This window comes from Bombina bombina, chromosome 7 (genome assembly GCF_027579735.1).
Source record: "Bombina bombina isolate aBomBom1 chromosome 7, aBomBom1.pri, whole genome shotgun sequence".
Classification (NCBI taxonomy): Eukaryota; Metazoa; Chordata; class Amphibia; order Anura; family Bombinatoridae; genus Bombina; species Bombina bombina.
In genome coordinates this window covers 461,625,287-461,642,479 of record NC_069505.1, presented here as the reverse complement: position 1 = coordinate 461,642,479, position 17,193 = coordinate 461,625,287, and the positions used below count along the sequence as shown (strand labels likewise).

The following is a 17,193-nucleotide window of genomic DNA, read 5'->3' as shown; positions in this document are numbered from 1 at the left end:
TAAGAACCAAGTTTAAGCTCCATGGTGGAGCAACAGGTTTAAACACAGGCTTGATTCAAACTAAAGCCTGACAAAATGCCTGAACGTCTGGAACATCTGCCAGACGCTAGTGCAAAAGAATAGACAGAGCAAAAATCTGTCCCTTTAAGAAACTAGCTGACAATCCTTTTTCCAAACCTTCTTGGAGAAAAGATAAAATCCTAGGAATCCTGACCTTACTCCATGAGTAACCCTTGGATTCACACCAATAAAGATATCTACGCCATACCTTATGGTACATTTTCCTGGTGACAGGCTTTCGTGCCTGTATTAAGGTATCAATAACTGACTCGGAGAAGCCACGCTTTGATAAAATCAAGCATTCAATCTCCAGGCAGTCAGTCTCAGAGAAATTAGATTTGGATGGTTGAAAGGACCCTGAAGTAGAAGGTCCTGTCTCAGAGGCAGAGACCATGGTGGAAAGGATGACATGTCCACTAGATCTGCATACCAGGTCCTGCGTGGCCAAGCAGGTGCTATCAGAATCACTGATGCTCTCTCCTGCTTGATCTTGGCAATCAGTCGAGGGAGCAGAGGAAACGGTGGAAACACATAAGCCAGGTTGAAAGACCAGGGCGCTGCTAGAGTATCTATCAGTGTCGCCTTGGGATCCCTGGACCTGGATCCATAACACAGAAGCTTGGCGTTCTGGCGAGACACCATGAGATCCAGTTCTGGTTTGCCCCAACGGATAATCAGTTGTGCAAATACCTCCGGATGGAGTTCCCACTCTCCCGGATGAAAAGTCTGACGACTTAGAAAATCCGCCTCCCAGTGCTCTACACCTGGGATATGGATAGCTGATTGGTGGCAAGAGTGAATCTCTGCACAGTGAATTATTTTTGAAACTTCTAACATCTCTAGGGAACTTCTTGTTCCCCCTCGATGGTTGATGTAAGCTACAGTCGTGATGTTGACCGACTGAAATCTGATGTACCTCAGAGTTGCTAACTGAGGCCAAACCTGAAGAGCCTTGAATATCGCTCTTAGTTCCAGAATATTTATTGGAAGGAGAGACTCCTCCTGAGTCCACGATCCCTGAGCCTTCAGGGAGTTCCAGACTGCACCCCAACCTAGAAGGCTGGCATTTGTTGTTACAATAGTCCAATCTGGCCTGCGAAGGTTATACCTTCAGACAGATGGACCCGAGATAGCCACCAGGGAAGAGGATCCCTGGTCTCTTGGTCCAGATTCAGTTGAGGGGCCAAATCTGTGTAATCCCCGCTCCACTGACTGAGCCTGCATAGTTGCAGCGGTCTGAGATGTAAGCGTGCAAACGGCACTATGTCCATTGCCGCTACCATTAAGCCGATTACTTCCATACAGTGAGCCACCAAAGGGCGCGGAATGAAATGAAGAACCCGACAGGAATTTAGAAGCTTTGATAACCTGGACTACGTCAAGGTAAATTTTCATTTCTACAGAATCTATCAGAGTCCCTAGAAAGGAAACTCTTGTGAGTGGGGATAGAGAACACTTTTCCTCGTTCACTTTCCACCCATGCGACCTCAGAAATGCCAGTACTACGTCCGTATGAGACTTGGCAATTTGGAAGTTTGACACCTGTATCAGGATGTCGTCTAAATAAGGGGCTACTGCTATGCCCCGCGACCTTAGGACCGCCAAAAGCGACCCTAGAACCTTTGTAAAGATTATTGGGGCTGTAGCTAATCCAAAGGGAAGAGCTACAACTGGTAATGCCTGTCTTGAAAGGCAAACCTGAGAAACTGATGATGATCTTTGTGTATCGGAATATGAAGATAAGCATCCTTTAGATCCACTGTAGTCATATATTGACCCTCCTGGATCAGTGGTAGGATGGTACGAATAGTTTCCATCTTGAACGACGGAACTTTGAGGAATTTGTTTAAGATCTTTAGATCCAAAATCGGTCTGAAGGTTCCCTCTTTTTTGGGAACCACAAACAGATTTGAGTAAAAACCCTGTTCCTCCTTTGGAACTGGATGGATCACTCTCATAACTAGGAGGTCTCGTACACAGTGTAAGAATGCCTCACTCTTTATCTGGTTTGCAGATAATTGTGAAAGGTGAAATCTCCCTTTTGGGGGGGAAGCTTTGAAGTCCAGAAGATATCCCTGGGATATAATTTCCAACGCCCAGGGATCCTGAACATCTCTTGCCCACGCCTGGGCGAAGAGTGAAAGTCTGCCCCCTACTAGATCCGTTACCGGATAGGGGGTCGTTCCTTCATGCTGTCTTAGAGGCAGCAGCAGGCTTTTTGACCTGCTTACCTTTTTTCCAGGTCTGGTTTGGTCTCCAGACCATCTTGGATTGAGCAAAAGTTCCCTCTTGTTTATTATTAGAGGAAATTGATGCCGCACCTGCCTTGAAGTTTCGAAAGGCACGAAAATTAGACTGTTTGGCCCTAGATTTGGACCTGTCCTGCATAAGGGCACAACCTTTTCCTCCCGTGATATCAGCAATAATGTCCTTCAAACCAGGCCCGAATAGGGTCTACCCCTTGAAGGGAATGTTAAGTAGCTTAGATTTTAAAGTCACGTCAGCTGACCATGATTTAAGCCATAGCGCTCTGCACGCCTGTATAGCAAAACCAGAATTCTTAGCTGTTAGTTTATTCAAATGAACAATGGCATCAGAAATAAAATAATTGGCTAGCTTAAGTGCTCTAAGTTTGCCAAGTATGTCATCCAATGGAGTCTCTACCTGTAAAGCCTCTTCCAGAGACTCAAACCAGTACGCCGCAGCAGCAGTGACAGGGGCAATGCATGCAATGGGCTGTAGGATAAAACCTTGTTGAATAAATATTTTCTTAAGGTAACCTTCTAATTTTTTATCCATTGGCTCTAAAAAAGCACAACTGTCCTCGACAGGGATAGTAGTACGCTTTGCTAGAGTAGAAACTGCTCCCTCCACCTTAGGGACTGTCTGCCATAAGTCCCGTGTGGTGGCGTCTATTGGAAAACATTTTTCTAAAAATAGGAGGGGAAGAGAACGGCACACCTGGTCTATCCCATTCCTTATTAATAATTTCTGTAAACCTTTTAGGTATTGGAAAAACATCAGTACACACCGGCACTGCAAAGCATTTATCCAGTCTACAAAATTTCTCTGGCACTGCAATGGTATCACAGTCATTCAGAGCAGCTAAAACCTCCCTAAGTAACACGCGGAGGTGTTCAAGCTTAAATTTAAATGTAGAAATATTAGAATCAGGTATCTTTCCTGAGTCATTAACATCACCCACTGACTGAAGCTCTCCTTCCTCAGCTTCTGCATATTGTGAGGCAGTATCAGACATGGTTCTTAAAGCGTCAGTATGCTCTGCATTTTGTCTCACCCCAGAGCTATCTCGCTAACCTCTAAGTTCAGGTAGTCTGGCTAATACCGCTGACAGTGTATTATCCATGACTGCCGCCATGTCTTGTAAAGTAAACGCTATGGGCGCCCTAGATGTACTTGGCGCCATTTGAGCGCAAGTCCCTTGGGCGGGAGTCAAAGGGTCTGACACGTGGGGAGAGTTAGTTGGCATAACTTTCCCCTCGTCAGATTCCTCTGGTGATAATTTTTTTAAAAACAGAATATGATCTTTATTGCATAAAATGAAATCAGTACATTTGGTACACATTCTAAGAGGGGGTTCCACCATGGCTTTTAAACATAATGAACAAGGAGTTTCTTCTATGTCAGACATGTTTATACAGACTAGCAATGAGACTAGCAAGCTTGGAAAACACTTTAAATCAAGTTAACAAGCAAATATAAAAAACGGTACTGTGCCTTTAAGAGAAACAAATTTTGTCAGAATTTGAAAAACAGTGAAAAAATGCAGTAAATCAAACGAAATTTTTACAGTGTATGTAATAGGCTAGCAGAGCATTGCATCCACTTGCAAATGGATGATTAACCCCTTAGTTCAAAAAAACGGATCAAAAAAACAAAATAGACTTTTTTTTTTTTTTTTTTTTAACAGTCACAACCAACTGCCACAGCAAGCTGTGGTCCTACCTTCCCCAATAAACGACTTTGGAAAGCCTTTGAGCCCTTTAGAGATGTCCTATAGCATACAGGGGACTCCTGAGGGAAGCTGGATGTCACAGTTTGTAATTTTAACTGCACCAACTGTAACTTTTATACTATAACAGTGGAAAGCCTCAGTAAAACTGTTTCTAGTCAAAATTTAAGCCAGCCATGTGGAAAAAACTAGGCCCCAATAAAGTTTTATCACCAATGCATATATAAAAACGATTAAACATGCCAGCAAACGTTTATATTGCAATATCATAAGGGTATTACCCCTGGGAGTAAGCATGATACCAGTCGTTATTAAATCACTGTATTCAGGCTTAACTTACATTAATCCGGTATCAGCAGCATTTTCTAGTGTTTTCCATCTCTAGAAAAAATTATAACTGCACATACCTGCAGAATAAACTGCACGCCATTCTCTCGCTGAAGTTACCTCATCTGTGTAATCCCCTCAGACATATGTGAGAATAGCAATGGATCTTAGTTACAACCTGCTAAGATCATAGAAACCTCAGGCAGATTCTTCTTCTATTTACTGCCTGAGATAAAATAGCACAACTCCGGTACTATTTAAAAATAACAAACTTTTGATTGAAGAAAATAAACTAACTATATTTAACCACTCTCTCCTACAACATCCTAGCTTGTTGAGAGTTGCAAGAGAATGACTGGCTATGACAGTTAGGGGAGGAGCTATATTACAGCTCTGCTGTGGGTGTCCTCTTGCAACTTCCTGTTGGGAATGAGAATATCCCACAAGTAATGGATGATCCGTGGACTGGATACACCTTACAAGAGAAAGATGGAACCTCCCCCTTGGAGGAGAATCCTTGAAATCTAGAAGGTATCACTGGGTTACATTTTCTACTGCCCAGGAATCCTGAACGTCTCTTGCCCAGGCCTGAGCAAAGAGAGAGAGTCTGCCCCCTACTAGATCCGGTCCCGGATCGGGGGCTACCCCTTCATGCTGACTTAGTGGCAGCAGCAGGCTTTTTGGCCTGTTTACCCTTGTTCCAAGCCTGATTAGGTCTCCAGGTTGGCTTGGATTGAGCAAAGTTCCCCTCTTGCTTTGCAGCAGAGGAAGAGGAAGAAGGACCACTCTTGAAGCTTCGAAGGAACGAAAATTATTTTGTTTGGTCCTTGTCTTATTTGACTTATCTTGAGGGAAGGTATGACCCTTCCCTCCAGTAATGTCTGAAATGATCTCTTTCAGTGCAGGCCCGAATAGGGTCTTACCTTTGAAAGGGATGGACAACAGCTTAGATTTAGATGACACATCAGCTGACCAGGACTTAAGCCATAACGCTCTACGCGCTAAAATGGCAAAACCTGAATTCTTTGCCGCTAACTTAGCAAGATGAAAAGCGGCGTCTGTAATAAAAGAATTAGCTAACTTAAGAGCCTTAATTCTGTCCAGAATTTTATCTAATGGGGTCTCCATCTGAAGAGCCTCTTCTAGAGCCTCAAACCAAAAGGCAGCCGCAGTGGTTACAGGAACAATGCACGCTATAGGTTGAAGAAGAAAACCTTGATGAACAAAAATTTTCTTTTGGAGACCCTCTAATTTTTTATCCATTGGATCAATGAAAGCACAACTGTCTTCAATAGGTATAGTTGTACGCTTAGCCAGAGTAGAAATAGCTCCCTCCACCTTAGGGACCGTCTGCCATGAGTCCTTTATGGTGTCAGAAATGGGAAACATTTTCTTAAAAACAGGAGGGGGAGCGAATGGAATACCTGGTCTATCCCACTCCTTAGTAACAATGTCCGAAATCCTCTTAGGGACCGGAAAAACATCAGTGTAAACAGGAATGTCTAAATACTTTTACACAATTTCTCTGGAACTACAATAGGGTCACAATCATCCAGAATAGCTAAAACCTCCCTGAGCAATAAGCGGAGGTGTTCTAGCTTAAATTTAAATGCCGTCATATCTGAATCTGTCTGAGGGAACATCTTTCCTGAATCAGAAATCTCTCCCTCAGATAGCAAATCCCTCATCCCTACCTCAGAACATTCTGAGGGAATATCGGATACGGCTACTAAAGCGTCAGAAGGCTCAGCATTTGTTCTTAACCCAGAGCTACTGCGCTTCCCTTGCAACTCTGGCAGTTTAGATAAAACCTCTGTGAGGGTAGTATTCATAACTGAAGCCATATCTTGCAAGGTGAAAGAATTAGACGCACTAGAAGTACTTGGCGTCGCTTGTGCGGGCGTTACTGGTTGTGACACTTGGGGAGAACTAGATGGCAAAACCTGATTACCTTCTGTCTGAGAATCATCTAAGGCCAAATTTTTATAAGTCAAAATATGCTGTTTGCAATTTATAGACATATCAGTACAAGTGGGACACATTCTAAGAGGGGGTTCCACAATGGCTTCTAAACAAATTGAGCAATGAGTTTCCTCAGTGTCAGACATGTTTAACAGGCTTGTAATGAGGCAAGCGAGCTTGGAAAACACTTTATTTAATAAAAAGAACACAATTTGCAAAAACGGTGCCGTGCCTTTAAGAGAAAAAAAGGCATACACAAACTTCAAAACAGGTTAAAATTGCTTCAAATTTTCCGAAATTTTAACAGTGTACCCACTAAGCTTTAGAAGGATTGCACCACAAGTAAATAAGCAATAAATCCCCAAATGCAAAAACCAGATTGATAATTGTCTAAAACCGGTTAAAACCCCTATTAGCACCTTGCCATAGCTCTGCTGTGGCCCTACCTGCCCTTAGGAAACGATAATATGGGGTTAAAGCTTTGATTAGGCCCTCAGAAGACTATCAGGACCTCTGGAGAAGTTGCTTGCTGCTTGTCTGTATAACTAAATGCGCAACTGAGGTACGAAAATAGGCCCTGCCCACCGCACTCAATGTTGCTGGGGCCTACACAAATCTAACAAACCTTGTCTGAAAGCCATGTGGGTTATAACAACCCCAAATAAGCCAAATGAACCCTCAAGCAAATGTCCCAGCAAAATAAAAAAACGTTACTCCCAGTACACACAAACGTTTGTCTCAATCTCTCATATACAAACAGAGTGCCCAAAAAATTAGCCCTTTATGCAAGCTAGTAAAGCCTCTTATAACACTAGGATTACTGCTTACCCTTCCCCTAATGGGGATACTGTCAGCCTTTCTGAGTTAACACAGTCTCTGCAGAAAATGTGACTGAACATACCTCATTGCTGTATAGCAAGAAACCATTCCTCACACTGAAGTTTTCCTGTACTCCTCAGCTTCTGTGGGAACAGCAGTGGACCTTAGTTACAAATGCTAAGATCATAATCCTCCAGGCAGAAATCTTCATCTATGTCCTGCCTGAGAGTAAATAGTACAACACCGGTACCATTTAAAAATAACAAACTCTTGATTGTAGATAAAATAAAACTAACAGCTTAACACCTCTTTCACTTTACCCTTCCTGCTTAGAGCCGGCAAATAGAATGACTGGGGGGTGGAGTTAAGGGGGGAGCTATATAGACAGCTCTGCTGTGGTGCTGTCTTTGCCACTTCCTGTTAGGAAGGATAATATCCCACAAGTAAGGATGAATCCATGGACTTGGTACATCATGCAAAAGAAAGATAGATAATCCCTTTATTACCCATTTCTTAGTTTTGCACAACCAACACAGTTATAATAATACACGTTTTACCTCTGTGATTATCTTGTATCTAAGCCTCTGCTGACTGCCCCTGTTAGGTGTTATTTCCAAGGGGGGGTGTCAGTGCAGGCCGAAGCCTCAGGCCTACTGTACCACCTGAAGCAGATGTAGATTATCTGATAAGGATATCCTTAGAACAGACTCAGACCACGCAGCAATGATCCAAAGCTATTCTACTTTATTGAAAGATACAAGGCATGTCTTATAGCCTTCGGTAACAGCAGATAGAGTTAACATGGTGACACGTTATGACCGCGTCATTTTACAGAGTTATACACAGTGTTATTCTGGAAAATCACTAGCTCTAAACAATCTATATAGTCATAACAATAAATGCATCTGTGAGAACAACAAGGTCGTTTGACCATCTTACTGAGATAATACTCTCCTGGGCATAGTTCCAGGTACATCTACAAGGTTAGCTGGCTTAGCAGAGTAAAATAACAAGCCTATATTTCTCACATCAGAATAACCCATTATAATAAAGTCTAATCATTACAAGATGGATGCGAAGAACAAGATGGCTCTAGTCAGGCTCACCTTAACCCCTAACAGCCCCCTTATTTCAGTTCTTTTGAGCTCAATGTTATCTGTATGAAACACATGAACTAACGCCCTCTAGTGGTGAAAAACTGTTAAATGCAGAGGCGGCGTTCAAGGTCTAAGAAATTAGCATATAAACCTCCTAGATTTAGCTTTTGACTAAGAATACCAAAAGAACAAAGCAAAATTGGTGATAAAAGTACATTGGAAAGTTGTTTAAAATTGCATGCCCTATTTGAATCATGAAAGGTTTTTTTTGGACTTGACTTTTCCTTTAACTATTACAGTACAGTTGCTGGATAACCTCAAATGCAGGTATCCAGCAACAGCATGCAATGCACCCCACTGACTGGCATGCAATCACTGGGCCACGCTGTCCCAGCAATCGTTTGCCTGAGGTTGCCTCCATAGAGTTATTTTGCTAAGGGGTTAATGTCTTACCTTGCATTGGAATAAAGAACATTTGTGGAGTTAAGTTTCATGATTGGTTATATCTGTTACTCTACAGTTCAAATCTGCAACTTTATCAAAAATAGATCTATTTTGAGTTTCATGTAAAAAATGTGGTGGACTTTTGTGAATATACTGTATATATCAACTGTGGTTTTACTTCACTATATTGGGGGGGTATTGAAAAATTGTAAATGTCAATACAATCATCTGTTAGTATTGAACTTCTCAATTTACATTTACTAAATCTTTATAATGTAAGGTTTGTCACTAGCCACTATATGACCGCCCATTTCTACTACGCCATAACTGTATATGGTCCCCGTATTAAGCTTATGCTTATTCACTTTAAAATTAAGGAAACACTATTGTTTTAGTTTGTTTGTTTTTTTGTTTCTCTAATTTGTAAACATAGTTCTTGTGTATTATCCTAGAGAAGATAGTTTTTGTGTTGATTGATAAGTGTTCTCTCATTTTTTTCCCCTAACAGATGTTTCGGTGAGTTTGGATATTCCTAGTCAATGCCAGACTGCAGATACTTTTTCCGGTATCTTTAATAATCGCAGAAGCCGTATTGGAAAGAAGTCTCTGTCATCTTCTGAAAATGGGAAAGTAATGCACAAGGATTTAAATCTTATTGCGCATCAGAAGAAAAATACAAGAGAGAAAGCATTTTCCTGTCCTGAATGTGGGAAAGAGTTTGCTATGAAATCCCGTCTTATTAGGCATCAGAAAAGTCACACAGGAGAGAAAGCGTTTTCATGTTCTGACTGTGGGAAAAGTTTTACTCTGAAACTGAGTCTTGTTCGCCATCAGAACATTCACACAAAAGAGAAAGCATTTATATGTTCTATATGTGGGAAAAGTTTTACCCAGAAATCCAGTCTAATTACACACCAGAATATTCATACAGGAGAGAAAACATTTTTATGTCCTGAATGTGGAAAATGTTTTACCCGGAAATCAAATTTAATTAGACACCAGACGATGCACACGGGAGAGAAACCATTTTTATGTTTTGAATGTGGGAAACGTTTTATCTGGAAAACCAGTCTTATTAGTCACCAGAAAATTCATACAGGAGAGAAGGTGATATTGTGAGAAATATTTTACTCAGAAATGTAATTACTTTTTTTTTTTTTTACTTACCTAAATGAATTGATGCTCATGTAAAGGCAAAGGGCGGTAATGACAAATATTGATTTGATTTAGATTTTTCTTCTGTTCAATCACTTGGCAGTTTGCAAATTGATACAAAATAAACTGTTGACATTTCTATTTTTTAACACATTCTTACTTTACAGCATATAAATGTGTGTGTGTATATATATATATAAATTGTTTTTAGGTTTACTGCGTTGAACTTATTAGTGGGCATTTGACAAAGGTGCAACAAGTGAGCACCGAAACGTTATGGCTCTCTTTTTAACTTTTGTAAAATAAATGTTATGTTTTAATCAAGTCCAGAGAGTGCATTTCATGGAATTGAATGAATATATATATATATATATATATCTCCTTAGGAAAAGGGCACTCTTACTTTAAAGGGCCAGTAACCCCACCAAATAAGGTTATATAATAATGCACACAGTGCAGAATTATATAACATTAGCCTAGCTCCAGGTTTCTAAAGCTGAGTATAGCAAAGATATTTACCTACGAAAATCTATTTTTCAGAACGCCGCTTCTGGCTCTACTGAGCGGGTCTGTTTTTTACCTAAGTGCATCGGGCACGCTGTCTAGTCACAGCACGCCCGATCGCGCAATTAAACTGAATGTAGCTCGCTCCAATGGTAGTGGGAGCGAGCTACATTCAGTTTAATGGCGCAATCGGGCGTGCTGTGACTAGACAGCGTGCCCGATGCGCTTATGTAAAAAACAGACCCACTCAATAGAGCCAGGAGCGGCGTTCTGAAAAATAGATTTTCGTAGGTAAATATCTTTGCTATACTCGGCTTTAGAAACCTGGCGCTAGGCTAATGTTATATAATTCTGCACTGTGTGCATTATTATATAACCTTATTTGGTGGGGTTACTGGCCCTTTAAAGACAGTCGATAGACCAGGGTGTCCAGCTATAGTCCAAGAACCCACAAACAACAAGCCAATAAATGGGAAGTGTCACTCTCTGAATTTTTACAACAGTGTATTTATTGTGATGTTTCAGGGTAGTTGACCCCTTCTTTAAACAATAAAATACAGTAATAAAGTGCAATTTATACTCACAAAAAACTAGCTACAAACAAATGGTGACCCCTGTTCTTGTAAGTGCCATGGAAGAAAGCACTTCCGGTTCAGGGTCTCACATGCAAACTCACACCCCCAAGGTTGCCTTGACAACATAATAAACAAACAGCGTAATGTATTCTAATGGTGTAAATCAAGTAATATAAATAAAAGTGACAAGTGTATATATGTGATCATTAGGAAATACATCCTAAGGTCTAATTAAAAAGCACAGAATGTTAAGACTCAGAGATTCTGGACACTTAATTTCTAAACTGGGGCACTTGGCTAATATTGAAACACACAACATCCTAGTCACCTTAGACGTCATGAGTCTATATACGGTAATACCACATATGGAAGGTCTGGCAGTGATAACAACACAATTGGCTAGATACCCTTATGTGGGCCCTCCAACAGAGGTTATTATTGAATTACTTCGATTTTGCCTAACCCTAAATTATTTAAAGTTTGAAACATTTTACTACTTGCAAACAGCCAGTACTTCTATGGCCTCCAATGTTGCACCCTCTTATGCCAACCTGTATGTAGCCAAATTTGAACGCATTACACCAATTTTTGATAGGCCTGAAATAATGGCATATTTCCGTTACGTTGATGATATTCTGTTGATATGGCAAGGAGACTTGAACAACTCAATTCAACTACATGCCCTTTAAAATTCAAAATCCATTGTTCAAAGGAACAAATAGACTATTTGGATATCAGAATCTTCAAAACAGAAAGGGGACTGGACAATACTCTCTTTCGAAAAAGCACTGATAGAAATTCCATTCTCCATGGTAGGAGTTGTCATCCTCCAGCCCTATTGCGGGCAATTCCAAAATCCCAATACCAGCGCGTTATAAGAAATAATACTGAGAATATAAATATACAAATCCAAGTAAAAGAAATGGAAGTGAGATTCCTCCAAAGAGTTTATAACTTCAAAAGATTAAGGGAGTGCAAAACCAAAGCCTATGAGAACAAGAAACCAGAGGACAGCACATCCAAACGGCTGACTTTTACCACTACTTATAGCCAGGATAAGGGCCAGATTAGCCCTATCATACATAAATACTGGCAGAGCTTACAATCATACAAAACCTTACCTTTTCAGAACTTTGATCCTCCACAAGTGGGATTTCGAGGGGCAATAGCCTGAGGGACCAACTAATCCACCCTGATGCATTTTTACCAACTATAAAAAAAAACCTGGTTACCTCCTCTAAAGGCGGAATGCTACCGCTGCTCTAGTTGCACCTCTTGCAACAGTCTAATAGCTGGCAAGACTTTCAATCATCCTAATACAAACAAGAGGTTCTATATTAAACATCATGTAACCTGCACAACATCACACAAAGTGTACATCATTGTTTTTGTATGCAGTTTGTACTATGTGGGTAAAGCGAGTGACAATTCCGATTATCCTAACTTTAGTGTAGATATAATCTAGATTTTATTAAAGACACAGAGACAAATATTTTGCTTAATCCTTCAATTTACTGCTCAGGACAGCAGAAAACAAACTGCTAGAAAAATGGAGACCAATGAGATAACATTTTGAGTGGACAGTGACAAAAAAGACCAATCAGAGTCATTAACATATCCAAATAATGACCAGTAAGATCCAAACTGTCCTCTTTCTGAATTGATGCGAAAAATAAACCTAAAGTTCATTAAATAAAGAAACATGTAGGTAAAACAAAGAAACCAATGTTGAATGGAAAAATTGAGAAGTCTTTGAAACAGGAACTTGAAGAATACTGAAAACTTGGAAATCCATAACTTGAAGATTCTAACTGGAAAGGAATTTTGATTGTAGTTCAGAGGTCCTTGAAGATCTGTTTGAAGCGACAAATCAAATTCCTGTAGAGGAAGGGTTTGGAGCTGAAAAAAGACAAAATATTATAACATATTTTATTATAAAAATGAAATGTTCATGAAATAAATGGGTGGGAAGAAAAAAGGGGAGGGAAAATATTAGTCTCTGTGTCTAAAATAAACTCTAGATTATATCTACACCAAAGTTAGAATAATCAGAGTTTTATTACAAGACCAGAGACTCATACGGCTAGATTACGAGTCTTGCGTTAGCCTTAAAAAGCAGCGTTGAGGGGTCCCAACGCTGCTTTTTAACACCCGCTGGTATTACGAGTCAGGCAGGAGAGGGTCTACTGCTCACTTTTTTTCCGCGATTTTAGTTTACCGCAAATCCCCTTACATCAATTGCGTATCCTATCTTTTTAATGGGATTTTCCTAACACCGGTATTACGATCGCCTGAAAAAGTGAGCGGTAGACCCTCTCCTGTCCAGACTCCTACCGCATTTAAAAGTCAGTAGTTAAGAGTTTTATGGGCTAACGCCGGAACATAAAGCTCTTAACTAAAGTGCTAAAAAGTACACTAACACCCATAAACTACCTATTAACCCCTAAACCGAGGCCCCCCCTCCCACATCGGAAACACTTAACTAAAATGTTTAACCCCTAATCTGCTGACCGGACACCGCCGCCACCTACATTATACTTATGAACCCCTAATCTACTGCCCCCAACATCGCCGAACCCTACATTATAGTTATTAACCCCTAATCTGTCCCCCCCAATGTCGCCGCAACTATATTAAATTTATTAACCCCTAATCTGTCACTGCCACTATAATAAATTTATTAACCCCTAAACCTAAGTCTAACCCTAACACCCCCCTAACTTAAATATAATTTAAATACATCTAAATAAATTTACTACAATTAAATAAATTATTCCTATTTAAAACTAAATACTTACCGATAAAATAAACCCTAAAATAGCTACAATATAAATAATAGTTACATTGCAGCTAGCTTAGGATTTATTTTACAGGCAACTTTGTATTTATTTTAACTAGGTAGAATAGTTATTAAATAGTTATCAACTATTTAATAACTTCCTAGTTAAAATAAGTACAAATTTACCTGTAAAATAAATCCTAACCTAAATTACAATTACACCTAACACTACACTATCATTAAATTAATTAAATAAATTACCTACAATTAACTACAATTAAATTAAATAAACTAAAGTACAAAAACCCCCCACTAAATTACAGAAAATAAAAAAAGAATTACAATTTTTTAAAACTAATTACACCTAATCTAATCCCCCTAATAAAATAAAAAAGCCCCCCAAAATAATAAAATTCCCTACTCTATACTAAATTACAAATAGCCCTTAAAAGGGCCTTTTGCGGGGCATTGCCCCAAAGTAATCAGCGCTTCTACCTGGAAAAAAAAAATACAATACCCCCCAACATTAAAACCCACCACCCACACACCCAACCCTACTCTAAAACCCACCCAATCCCCCATTAATAAAACCTAACACTACCCCCTTGAAGATCACCCTACCTTGAGACATCTTCACCCAGCCAGGCACAAGTGGACGTCCAGAGGGGCAGAAGCCTTCATCCGATCCGGCCAGAAGAGGACATCCAGACCGGCAGAAGTCTTCATCCAGGCGGCATCTTCTATCTTCTTCCATCCGGAGCGGGTCCATCTTGAAGACATCCGACGCGGAGCATCCTCTTCCATCGGACGGCAACTAAAGAATGAAGGTTCCTTTAAGTGACGTCATCCAAGATGACGTCCCTTCAATTCCGATTGGCTGATAGAATCCTATCAGCCAATCGTAATTAAGTGAGGAAAAATCCTATTGGCTGATGCAGCCAATAGGATTGATGTCGCATTCTATTGGCTGTTCCAATCAGCCAATAGAATGCGAGCTCAATCCTATTGGCTGATTGGAACAGCCAATAGGATTGAACTTCAATCCTATTGGCTGATTGCATCAGCCAATAGGATTTTTCCTACCTTAATTCCAATTGGTTGATAGGATTCTATCAGCCAATCGGAATTGAAGGGACACCATCTTGGATGACGTCACTTAAAGGAACCTTCATTCTTCAGTCGCCGTCGGATGGAAGAGGATGTCTTCAAGATGGACCCGCTCCGGATGGAAGAAGATAGAAGATACCGTCTGGATGAAGACTTCTGCCGGTCTGGATGTCCTCTTCTGGCCGGATCGGATGAAGACTCCTGCCCCTCTGGACGTCCACTTGTGCCTGGCTGGGTGAAGATGTCTCAAGGTAGGGTGATCTTCAAGGGGGTAGTGTTAGGTTTTATTAAGGGGGGATTGGGTGGGTTTTAGAGTAGGGTTGGGTGTGTGGGTGGTGGGTTTTAATGTTGGGGGGGGGGGTATTGTATTTTTTTTCCAGGTAAAATAGCTGATTACTTTGGGGCAATGCCCCACAAAAGGCCCTTTTAAGGGCTATTTGTAATTTAGTATAGGGTAGGGAATTTTATTATTTTGGGGGGCTTTTATTATTTTATTAGGGGGATTAGATTAGGTGTAATCCGCTTAAAAAAATTGTAATTCTTTTTTTATTTTTTGTAATTTAGTGTTTGTGTTTTTTTTGTACTTTATTTTATTTTATTTAATTGTAGGTAATTTATTTAATTAATTTAATGATAGTGTAGTGTTAGGTGTAATTGTAATTTAGGTTAGGGTTTATTTTACAGGTAAATTTGTACTTATTTTAACTAGGAAGTTATTAAATAGTTAATAACCATTTAATAACTATTCTACCTAGTTAAAATAAATGCAAAGTTGCCTGTAAAATAAATATAAATCCTAAGCTAGCTACAATGTAACTATTATTTATATTGTAGCTACCTTAGGGCTTATTTTATCGGTAAGTATTTAGTTTTAAATAGGAATAATTTATTTAATTGTAGTAAATTTATTTAGATGTATTTAAATTATATTTAAGTTAGGGGGGGTTAGACTTAGGTTTAGGGGTTAATAAATTTATTATAGTGGCGGCGGCAGATTAGGGGTTAATAAATTTAATATAGTTGCTGCGAAGTTGGGGGGGCAGATTAGGGGTTAATAACTATAATGTAGAGTTTGGCGATGTTGGGGGCAGTAGATTAGGGGTTCATAAGTATAATGTAGGTGGCGGCGGTGTCCGGAGCGGCAGATTAGGGGTTAATAATATGTAGGTGGCGACGATGTCGAGGGCAGCAGATTAGGGGTTAATAAGTGTAAGATTAGGGGTGTTTAGACTTGGGGTTCATGTTAGGGTGTTAGGTGCAGACATAAAATTCATTTCCTTATAGGAAACAATGGGGCTGCGTTAGGAGCTGAACGCTGCTTTTTTGCAGGTGTTTTTTTTCAGCCAGCTCAGCCCCATTGTTTCCTATGGGGAAATCGTGCACAAGCACGTTTTGCCAGCTTACCGCTACCGTAAGCAGCACTGGTATTACAGCGAGATGTGGAGCTAAATTTTGCTCAACGCTCACTTTTCTGAGGCTAACGCCGGCTTGAAGAAACTCGTAATACCAGCGTTGGCTTAAGTGTGCGGTAAGAAAAAAAGGCTTGTTAGCCCCGCACAGCCTTACCGACAAAAACTTGTAATCTAGCCGATATGAGGTGGAATGAAAGATAATAAAAGTTGATTAGAAGAAGAAGAGCTAAAATGAGAGATTCTTAACTCATATTATTTGAAACAAAGAACCACACATAATTTAGGATGTTCGTAAAAGTAAGGGTAAAAAATAGTATAAATATTAGTTTTAGTTCTACGAATAATGTTAAACACAAAACCTTGAGGAGAAAAGATTTTAGAATTGAAATCAATAGCTTTGACGTCAGATACTATTTTACAAGAGAGAAGACAAAGAAGAGTAGTAAGTTTAAAAGAAAGTTGTTTTAAAGAAAGAGATTAATTAGAAGGCCAAGAATTAAAAAGGGAAAAAAATAAGGTCTACATCCCAGAATTGAAGATGTTTAGGGGTAGGAGGTCTATTAAGACGGATAGCTTTTAAAAGTCTACAAATTTGAAAATGACGTCCAATAGGGAGATCAGAAATTGGAAAACGACCTGCAGAAATTGCTGATCTTGCAATGTTAATGGATCAATAAGCTAATCCTTGATCAAAAAGAAAAGATAAATAATTTAAAATTTGAGTTAAAGGAGCTGAAAAGGGATCCAAACTCCTTTGAGAGCACAAGCCATCCCATCTGGACCATGCGGAAATGTAACATTTTCGGGTACCTGGGACCCATAAATCTCTGAGGAGAGAACTAGCTCTTGAAGAAAGGCCCTCGCAAGACCAAGATCCCCGGAAATTGTCCAAGCAACTAGTCGAAGGGAGTTCTGGTAAATCAGAGGATGAGGGTTCTCTAGATGATCTGAGAGGAGAAGAGGATGGGGAGGGAGGAGA

General features: G+C 39.9%; 1 protein-coding gene across 1 annotated transcript in view; it reads left to right on the top strand.

Annotated features, from left to right (window-relative positions):
* Positions 1-9,976, top strand: part of LOC128636442 (gastrula zinc finger protein XlCGF7.1-like) — a 43,333-nt gene extending 33,357 nt beyond the window's left edge. Inside the window, exon 3 of the mRNA XM_053689455.1 lies at positions 9,191-9,976. Coding sequence (XP_053545430.1) covers positions 9,191-9,801 — 611 coding nt within the window. The 3' untranslated portion in view covers positions 9,802-9,976. The remainder of the gene's footprint in view (positions 1-9,190) is intronic.
* Positions 9,977-17,193: the final 7,217 nt, after the last annotated feature.